The sequence below is a fragment of the Bactrocera tryoni genome, unplaced genomic scaffold (assembly GCF_016617805.1).
Source record: "Bactrocera tryoni isolate S06 unplaced genomic scaffold, CSIRO_BtryS06_freeze2 scaffold_946, whole genome shotgun sequence".
Lineage (NCBI taxonomy): Eukaryota > Metazoa > Arthropoda > Insecta > Diptera > Tephritidae > Bactrocera > Bactrocera tryoni.
Window position 1 is genome coordinate 24143 of NW_024396595.1, and position 10424 is coordinate 34566.

At 38.6% G+C, this 10424-nt stretch overlaps 1 protein-coding gene across 1 annotated transcript; it reads right to left on the reverse strand.

Annotated features, from left to right (window-relative positions):
- Positions 1-7755: 7755 nt before the first annotated feature.
- Positions 7756-8325, reverse strand: LOC120782117. The gene is made up of 3 exons (XM_040114260.1): positions 8167-8325; positions 7829-8111; positions 7756-7774 (listed from the first exon to the last, which is right to left on the reverse strand). Exons 1-2 carry the CDS (start codon positions 8287-8289, stop codon positions 7860-7862), a joined length of 375 nt encoding a protein of 124 aa, XP_039970194.1. The 5' UTR covers positions 8290-8325; the 3' UTR covers positions 7756-7774; positions 7829-7859.
- Positions 8326-10424: the final 2099 nt, after the last annotated feature.

Consider the following 10424-nt stretch of genomic DNA (forward strand, 5'->3'; position numbering starts at 1 on the left):
ATTATATAGTCGGGATCTCTGATAGAATCATCGCTGCTGAGTCCATTTCGAATGGTTGCGGAGATGTATTAACGATCTGAGTTGAGAACAATTTGCACGTAAAATTGCGTGGAAGATTAGCAACTCCACCAATCTAAACTACATGATGTCTCATTCGATTTTAACGGGATCGTGAAACATATTTAAGAATAAGTTATCGCCTGTGAAACGGAAAATGGCTCGTATGAAATTGAAGCTCTCCAGAGGGGCCATTGATGTAATTCACGCGTTCTGAAACTCTTTTAATGACAAAAAAATGTAAGCTGAATTGTAATAAAACTTATTTCAAACACTTAGAATATCGGATAAATTTTAACCTACCTTAGTCTTCCATTGTGTTTTCGAATTTCCACTATGTAAATATGTACTGCAAAAGCGCCATTCAGCAATTTTGCTAAGCAAGCACTTGGAACGCAAGGCAAATCAAGTTAAATTGTTACTTGCAAATACCTCGTTTGCAGGTAAATACGATATCTTTTGGTTATATAATCTTAATGATAAGAAAACACAGCACGAAACAAAAGCACAACTTAAGTTATGGTAGGCATTAGAAAAAAATACTTTGGATAAAACAACACAAGTATACTTATGTAAGTTTCCGAACAACAAACTTACTTCGAAATAAAAGCACAAGTTAGATATACTATTTTTCCGCACGCAAAAATGAACAAACCAGCCGCTCCGCTTGTTGAATGTGAACTGGAGAACAAAGCACAAGTGAGGCGAAAATCAGTTGATATCAGGAGCATGGGGATGTTGTTATTCCCTGTGCAATTTGCAATCACTTTGATTTGATAAGTTTTTCTTTCGTTAATATCTCGCTAACTATTGGAGTGATCTTTATAAGATTTTGACACAATGTGAAATCAAGTATGGAGATTCCAACCATGATAATAACTCATTTTGGCCAAAAGTGGAGTTGTGTGGTTATGGCTTGGGACCACAGAATTTATTTATTTCTGATTCTGTAAGACCTCTGGGACGCATATCTAAAAGAAAAAAAAAATTGTTACTTTGGACAAATGTTGCTTATAAGCAACATTGTGTTTATAAAATTCCTGGAATCACAATATTACACATGTTTAATATTGAGGGTTCCGGATTGGGTGTTGCACCCCACGTTTATTAACATGAGGACTGATCACTTTACAGCAAATCAGCCCTCACTTTATACACAACTTTTGCATGTTTACAATTAAATGTGTTTTTTTTATAAAAATTGTCTTACGAAATAGATGATGAGATGATTTACAATTTTGATGAACGTGGAATGATGTGCCCGATTGTCTCTGATTTGATTCCAAAAAAATGTCGATGAATGCACTTATACACTTGATGATTGAAAAAAAGAAAAAGGGGAGAACCCAGCCACATTTTCCATTTATAGCGTGGCTAGAGTGTTGCAACTGTTTAACAGTGTGACCAGAGTGGGCAATGCATTGGCAATTGTATAATGGTGTGACCAGAGTGTTGGCAATTCACTGGTAATTGTATAATAGTGTGACGAGAGTGTGGGCAATGCATTGGCAATCCGTAACACACACAATTTTGTTCTGTAAATTTTATTTCATTTTCTTACTTGTTATTTATAAAATAAACCACTTTGTATAAAGAAATGGCAGTCAGTTTACTTTTTATTTAACTTTTTCTAAAGCTTATTTTTGTCACTTTCTTTTCACAAGTTTTTACGCAACTTTAGCTAGTTATCAAATGAACACCTGTTAAGCTATCGTCATGAAACTTGGCAAACTAGTGCTCGCAGATATCCGTTAGAGACGAAAAACAAAACCGATTGCAAAAATATTGATATTTCGAGGAGTTATCGACAGAAATATGCAATGTTGCCTATAAGCAACAAATGACATGAAAGGGTTAATGTTTGAATAAACCCTAAAAAAGTTAAATTTTGGATTACTTCATGTATTTGATTTTTATTTCATACATAGCTATTCGTTCGTCTTTTTCTATTTCTAGCCTTTTTATTTTTTCATCTTGCTCCAATTTAATTTTCTTAAGTTTTAGCTCTTCTTTTTTCAATTCAATTTCAGCTTTTGATATTTTTGGGTGCTTCTCCAACTTTTCTTTTTCAAATTGAAGCTTTTCTTTTTCCAACTCCATTCTGTTCTGCTGGTAAACCATCAAACAAGCCGCTGATGTTTTGGGAGCCTGCATTTTCATTTTTTAGACATGGTTTTAACTGATTGTGGAAAATCAGCCCCAAGTGGGATTGGTTGCTGCGAAACTGTTGGCGGTGGAACTGCTGGCGGCGAGGCTATTGGCGGCGGTTTTGCTGGTGGGGAGATTATTTCCAGTGGAAATGCTGATGGCGAGGCTATTTGCGGTGATATTGCTGGTGGAAAGACTATTGCCGGTGAATGTACTGGTGGCGAGTCTATTGGCGGTGAAATTGCTGGTGGAAAGACTATTTGCGGTGAATGTGCTGGTAGGGAAATTGTTGACGGCTGTGGCGCGAAAAGCAGCAAGTCATTGCCCATGTCGACAGCGCAGAAAATATTTTGCGCATGCGATTTAGCTCCGAAAATTTTGTTTAGGGATTGTAATGGGGACACATTTTTACAATTTTTTCTGTAAAAGATTTAATCACTTGGGTAAGTTCCCAAAGCACTTTCAATTCTTATTGTTTACCTTCAAAACTGCCAACGCCCACATCCATTTCATCAATTCCAGCGCCAGTTGAGGTGCGATAATCATTCGCTTTTTTAAATGTACTAGGTGATGTACCTTCCACCGCAGCAAGTCCGTCGTGGCTTCGATACCCTTAACCACAATGCATTTTTTGTGCTGCTGGAGCCTAATAAAAGTAAATAAATAAGCATTTATACATTTCAAACTTCTTCAAATGTTTAAATCAATTTCATCTGCTTCCTCCAAAAAATCCAGAAGCTTGTTGATTTCTTCCTTTGTCCATTTTTTGTTCGGCCGCTCCCTTTTCACTTTTTTATCGCTCATATTGCTGTAAATAGTTTTATTAAGTTTTAAATTGTCAATTCTTTCAAATTTCTTTTATTACCAAAAATTTTACCTGACGCGCCAAAAATCGAAACAAATATGTATGCAAAAAAATCAGCTGTTTGAAATGCAATACTAATTTACACATATACAATAGAAAATGATGACAGATAGTTTATTCAATAAACATTTATTTTCTTTATACACAAAATTTTATCGAAATATTTGTTTGAAATCACGCTGTTCTCGTGATCCTCGTGCACGAACTTCAGCTGTACGAATTCTTTGAGCTGCATTTCTTTCTGCTCTCTGTTCGACTGATTCATGAGCTCTTTCAGCACGTGCACGTCGAGTCTTTTTGCTACGGGCGTTAAGGCTAGATTTCTTGGGTGGTGTAAAAATAGTAATTGAATTTTTAATGTGAATGAGTTTCACTGTTCTCTGATTTTGTAGATTATATATTTGGCTGTATTTATGTAACTGTAAATTAGAAGTAAAACAAAATGTTAATTATTAATTGTGGAGACGATTAATTTGAATAATAACTATCCTTTCATCTAAGTTGGACCAAATTACATGTATATGCCAACTTTCATGAATACCAGTTGTTTAAGATTGCCGAGATTAAGTTCTGGTTTTGGGTGTAGCACCCCACGTTTATTATCATGAGGACTGTTCTAATTTATCAGCCCTCACTTTATACACATAGCCTTTGAATTATTACATAATTAAATTATTAATTATATAAAATTAGTCTTACACAATAGTTGTTAAGATGATTTATATCTTTTGATGTAAAGCAAATGATGTGTCCAAATTGCCTCCGATTTTTATTCCAAAAACCAATGTTGATGAAATGAACTGGAGTACACTTTTATGATTGCAGGAAAGAAGAAGGGGAAGAACCCAGCCACATTTCTTCCATTTATAGCGTGGTTAGGGAGTGTTGTAACTGTATAACAGTGTGATCAGAGTGTCGGCAGTGCATTGGCAATTTTATAATAGTGTGACTAGAGTGTGGACAAAGCATTGGCAATCCGTAACACCAGTTGACACGTTTTTGAGTTCATTCGGAACATACACACGGACACTGGATTTTTATATATTATTATTTATACTTGAAAATATTTATTTCGTAGGAATGATTCGCCTTCTCACTTTAGCTCGCCTAATATAAAATTCCTTTATTTTTGAAAATATTTACGATATCGTGAGTCACTCGCGGACGGATGCGTCGATGGTTGAGAATATGAAATAAGAAAGGAAATATGTCAGTAAAAGAAAACACCAAGTTTTGTGCTTAATATGATATATGAATATACAACCAAGTTTTGTTCTTTATTGAGTTTTGATTATTACAAATTACTTTACATTCGCTTGTGATAGTGATGATGCTGATTATTATGGTGGCCGGTGGATGATGTCCTTGTTCGCTCCGATCGCTAAGTAAAAGTGACAAGACCGTGACTAGCAGAATCGCTTGCTAAGCCATTGAGTCAAAACTAGCGGGAGGTTTTAACGAAACCATTGCCAGTTGAGTGAAAGCTATTAACAGCTAACTGGCAATGGTTTGTTATATACTCACTAGGGGTGGTAAAAAGAAATTAGGCGCTGGCCTAAACATACCGGCCCCCTTGCGGTGAGCAACAAAAAAAATTACGTGTCCATCGACCACCATAACGATGTACAAATTTATAACACAATCTTAGTAGATAAATAGAATGTAGAAAATATATTATAAATTCATTTATTTATTATTATAATTATATATATTTTTTTTTTTAAATAAGAATCCAAAAAAACAAAACGATAGCCATAACTTAGTACCGGGCCGTACCCGAAAGCACCCAGCCGAAAATGGAGCCCTGAGCGAGAAGCTGCCCAAACGTTTGTGGCATGACCTGTTGGGTCATGATGCGGGAGTATACATCCGCGCCGAGCACCAAGCGTATCGGCGACGACTTGTAGAAGTTTGGATCCGCCAGTTTGATGTGGGTGTATGGGGCTGCTAGGTCGGAGTCCAACGTGGTGGTCGGGCTGATGCGCATATAGTTGTGCATTACCCTTACATGCGTCGATATGCGGGTATTCGTCCCATGTCTGCCTCGCAGTACTAAAAGGCAGCCGCGTTGACCACCGATATCAGTCTGCACTCCAGTTGCAGTTCCCTTAAAAGGTCGCGTGCGCAATTAGTGACGTAGGGCACATGCGTCTATGAGAGCCCTGACTAAATGTAGGCGTCCTCTTTGCCTCGATCTTTACCACCGCCGTCGGTAAAATGGCTGTCGTTGGCAAAGAAGGGCAAAGAAGTCTGGCCGGGTTGGCGCTTGGCGACGGTGCAGACGGCGTTTGAGCGAACGACGTTCGTGTCGCAGAAGGGGGCGGAAAGTCCGGGTTTCCGTTCCCCCCTCGCTGTGATGGGCGGAAAGGCCGTGTTTCCGCTCCGGTTTCAAATCGTTCTCCCTCCTCCGGTTCTGGCCTAGTCTCCGTTCCAGGGTCTGACGCATAGATGGAGAGAGCATCATCGGAACTCATTTGTTCGCTCCATGAAGTGTTTTGAGGGACTGCGGGGCGGCGACGGGTATTCTCCCCGATGTGCAGCATTGTGTGGTGCTTCTCGTGGCAGCGCCGGCACCGTGCGTCGCTGGAGCAATTCGCTGTCCTGTGGTTGACCGCAAGGCAGTTGACACAGTATTTGCCTATGAGTGCCTCCCGTAGGCGCTCTTCCGGTGTCTTGGCCCGGAAGGACGAGCAGAGCCGCAATGGATGCTTTCCCTTGCACAGCGTGCAAGAAAGCGGGTACCGGCTTGGGTGTAGCGCCGCGGTCTTCTTCAAGGTCTGTTGAGCAGGCAACAACTTCATAGCCAACATTGCGGAAATCAGACACGCGATCCGACTCGAAGGACCAGTGAATATTCTCGAACGGTCGACGAGTCACTCGCGGACGATGCGTCGATGGTTGAGAATATGAAATAAGAAAGGAAATATGTCAGTAAAAGAAAACACCAAGTTTTGTGCTTAATATGATATATGAATATACAACCAAGGGCCTATTTCACTAAACTACAAGTTCACAATTACAAGTGTTTTTGCATATGAAATTGTGAACTTGTGAATCATTGTGTTTCATAAAAATACAATTACAAGTTTGTAGCTACAAGTGAATTCTACAAGTCACAAGTCTACAAATGATACTTTTACAAGTGATCTTGTTTCACTAAACAAAATTTGCACTTGTACACTTGTAGAATTGTAGAAAAAAACCTTAGGGTCGACGGAGACCCTAAGAAAAAAATTTACAAGATACAAGTGAATGATAAATTGATTTAGATTTTGATTTATAACAAATTGTTCTTAAAAATTAGTTCAAATGAATACAAAATCAAACATATTTAATATTTTATGACACATATATTATAAATAAATGAACACGTGTGCAAGTGAAACTTATATTATATTAAGAAGCTCATATTTTTTGTGTGTTTGCAAAATGAACTTATTATACGATTTTAGTGATGAAAGCGATAATGAAATCACATTAAAAAGGAGAAGACTATTTAGGCCACGTCTGGAATATGAATTCCTGGAATCCACGTTGGAGTATAATGAGCGTTTTAGGCTAAAACGTGAAAAATTTGTTTTGTTGTTAAATTTGTTGTGTCCAATACTGGAGAGGAAGACAAGTAGAAGCCATTCTCTAACGGTGCAACAGCAGCTGCTGATTACGTTACGCTGGCTAGGAACAGGAACCACATACCATGCAATAGGTGACTTGCATGGTGTGAGCAAAGCCACTGTGTGCAGAGTGGTAAAAAGCGTAGTTACTGCAATAAATACCGCCTTGTTTGCAACGTTTCTAAGATGGCCAGAAAATGTGGATCAAGTGGTTACTAAATTCTACTTGATCAGAGGCATGCCGTTAGTTTGTGGCTGTTTGGACAGCTTTACTAATAAAAATAGATGCACCCAAAGAGTATGAAGAAGCTTATGTTGATAGGCATGGTAATAGATCCATTTCGTGTATGGTGGTTTGCGGACCCGATCTCCAGTTCTATTACTCCTATGCACATTGGTCTGAGACTACTCACGACTCTCGCGTCTTGCGGAATAGTTGTTTGTTCCGCAGAATGGAAAACGGCTGGCGTCCAATTCAGAATGGAATCATTCTAGGTGATTCAGCATATCCGCTAAAAGATTGGCTGATTCCTCCACTATCTAATAATAGAAGATTCCTCAATGCCCATAAATCAACCAGAAGAGTTGTGGAAAATGCAATTGGTATTTTAAAGGAAAAATTTCCCATTTTAAATTATTTGCGGGTGAGCCCAGAAATGGCCTGCGATGTTTTTACTTGTGCGGTCACACTTTTAATTTTCACGCACTGGGAAGATGAAACTACACAATTACCCAACCTTAGTGACTCCGATATTGTGAAGAGACAGCCAAACCATAACAGACATTGCGGTCGAGCTAGGCTACAAATTATTTTAAATTGTTTTAATTAATTTACAAATAATAAAAATATTAATAAAAAAAAAAGTATAAAGAACAAAAAGTTGTAACTAAAAAAATAAGGGGGTGTACGCCCCCTTACGGCGAATACATTTTTGCTCCAAAATTTTAATCTGAAGAGCTTTATTTTTCAAGTGAAAATTTTTATTCTGCAGCTTCAAGTTTTCGATCTGGCACTCCACCTTTTCATCCATCTTCAATTTTTTAATTTCTGCTTCCCCGTGGGCCGGAGAGCCATTTTCCATACATCGCTCTCTAAATTTAAAAAAGATAGGACAAATTTTAAATATAATTTAATGGTACTCACTTCTTTTTCGGGAGCTCTCAGGCATAGACACTTATTTTTCTTCCTTCTTGGTAGCAGTCACTTCCGTAATTACCAACGGTGAGTTACTGTCATTGCTTTCATTTAATGTGATGCCAATCAAATCTTGCAATGACATATCCTCACCATCATTCTCTTGGGGCCGAATACCATCGCAGGTTGGTGACTCCTTCCCAATCACTTCTAAGACCAGGGTATCCAACTCGGATAATTTACAGCCCCTGCCTCCAGCCGCCCCTGTCTTTCTGGAGTTGTCCCTTTTAGCCTTAATTTGCAAAATTGCTATATAAATTTTTAACACTTTTTTTAATTAAACTCACCAGTGTCGCCCGTTTGATATTTGCCCAAAAAACATCACGTACGTATTTGGCGTCTTTTGCACTTGAAACCAGTCCAAGTGCAACACACCTAATACGCATGTTCTCCCACTCTTCCATTTTCATCACTTTGGTAAGTTTATCGCTAAACTTACCAAAGAGAATGTCTTTGGCAGCTAAGATCTCCCGCACTAAACCCGCAAATAAACTTGATCGCCTCCAAAATGTTGTCGAAATCAACAATTTTCTCTTGTTTGGGATATTACCGCGGCATAATAACTAAAAAAAAATTTTTCGGAGCACGAAACTATCAGAAAATGTTGAAAAACTATTGTGTTGTTGAAATTCTGCACGAAAAATCACTTATACACGTCAAATATATGAAGTTAGCATGTCAAATGTAAAAAACTGGCCCGACATTCCCCGTAATAATTGGCTCGAGATTCCCCAAACGCTCATATTTGCAAAATGGCGGTGGATAATGAGCACAATGTAAATTCGTGCAAAATTTCTTTTGTGTGTCGTTGGCAAAAGATTCTGATAACACCGAATAAAGGTGTGAGTACGGTGTCCGTGATAAGGTGGAAATATCCGCGAGGTGGCTCGTTGTGACATAACGATATGGGACGTGGCTGATGGTATAGTCCCCACTAATGGCCAAGGGTGTTTGTTCTTGGCTTGTTGGTTCTGGTTGGTTGGTTGTAAGTCCGGTGGTAAGTCTGGTTGATGCCAGCCGTGTACCGTGCCCAGACTGACTCTGAGACGTGGGCTGGCTTGGCGTAGCAGTCTCTCGTGTGTTGGGCTCATCTAATATTATAAACATATTTACCTGGCTGAATTTATTGGAAAATGTGCACAGAGTTGAAAAACAAACTTTCGGAGTGTCGAATTTCTTTTTGTTGTCGCAGAGAGGTTATAACACGTGTTCACAGCTCGAGTGCTATATAGAAACTGAGCTTAGTATGAGACGAGCCGATGACAGTTGGTTGCAGCTATCAACCTTAACTAGGGAAAAAAATATCGCGCTGGCCCGGGATTCCCCTACCTGCCCAACATTCCCCACCTTCCTCTTACTTACTTCTTCAACAATATCTCCTTCATTCTCCTCAATTTCTATTGACGAATGGCCGCTTACTTGCACCTCCTGATCTTCCAAAAACGAGTCATCAAAATACCATAACGTCGGTATGTGTATGTCCTCCACAGGAGCGACAAATTTTTCACTTTTCTTTTTCTTTTTAAGTTCGCGGCGGTAAGATGAACGAAATGAATTAATTTTGTACTTTAAATTTTCTAAGTTAGCGTTACCATCAATTTCTTTTAATTTTGAGAGAGGCACTTCATACGATGCATTTTTTTGTTTTTGTTTTTATAGCACTCGCTTTTTATTTGCCACAGTTGTGGAAAACTTCGATGGAGTTCAAAGAACTCTTTCCAAAATTGCACCATTGACACCATTCCTGCACACTGTCTTTTTTCCGACTGAAAAATACACCGCGAGCATCATCCAGCCCTTCACACGATCACACTTGTGTGACACACCAGCAGAAAAATTGAGTGCACAAAATGAAGTTCCGGTTTTGGGTGTTGCACTCCACGTTTATTACCACGAGGACTGATCACTTTTAGTAAATCAGTCCTCACTTTATACACCGCTTTTGGATGGTTACAATTAAATTTATAATTCTTTATAAAAATTGTCTCACAAAATATATTACGAGATGATCCAATTAAAATAGATTTTGTTGATTGCGCACGTGATGTGGCTCGAGTGACTTGAAAAATTAGCACCAGATGTGACTTCTTTCCGTTTATAGCGTGGCTAGAGTGTTGCAACTGTTTAACAGTGTGACCAGAGTGGGCAATGCATTGGCAATCCGTAACAGCTACGATACATTTAAAATTTTTAGTCGGTGCTAATATGTATCGCCGTTACTGTAGCTTCTAAATGCCGAATCACCAATTGGAAATGAACAATACAACTTCTTATACTCTTATAATTGGATACTTACTGGAATCAGAGAACATACATAAGTGCAAATTGAAATCTGTATGATGCTCGATTGCGCGGCTAACATTAATTAATTTTTATCGTTTATTATATGTAGTACCTAGCCCTCACTTCATTTTTGAAAGACTCTTCTTGTTGGTGTGCCAGCCATTTCGCATTTTTAAACAGTAAAACTGTTATGAGAAAATCTAAAAATTGATGCCTATGTTCGAGGCAATCTGCAGTCTCGCAATAATACTCTGGGTATTTA

Coding starts and splice junctions, on each gene's coding strand:
- LOC120782117 (XM_040114260.1), bottom strand. CDS start 8,289: ATGAAAATGGAAGAGTGGGAGAACATGCGTATTAGGTGTGTTGCACTT. Junction 8,112..8,166: donor ATATCAAACGGGCGACACTG/GTGAGTTTAATT, acceptor TTGCAAATTAAG/GCTAAAAGGGACAACTCCAG.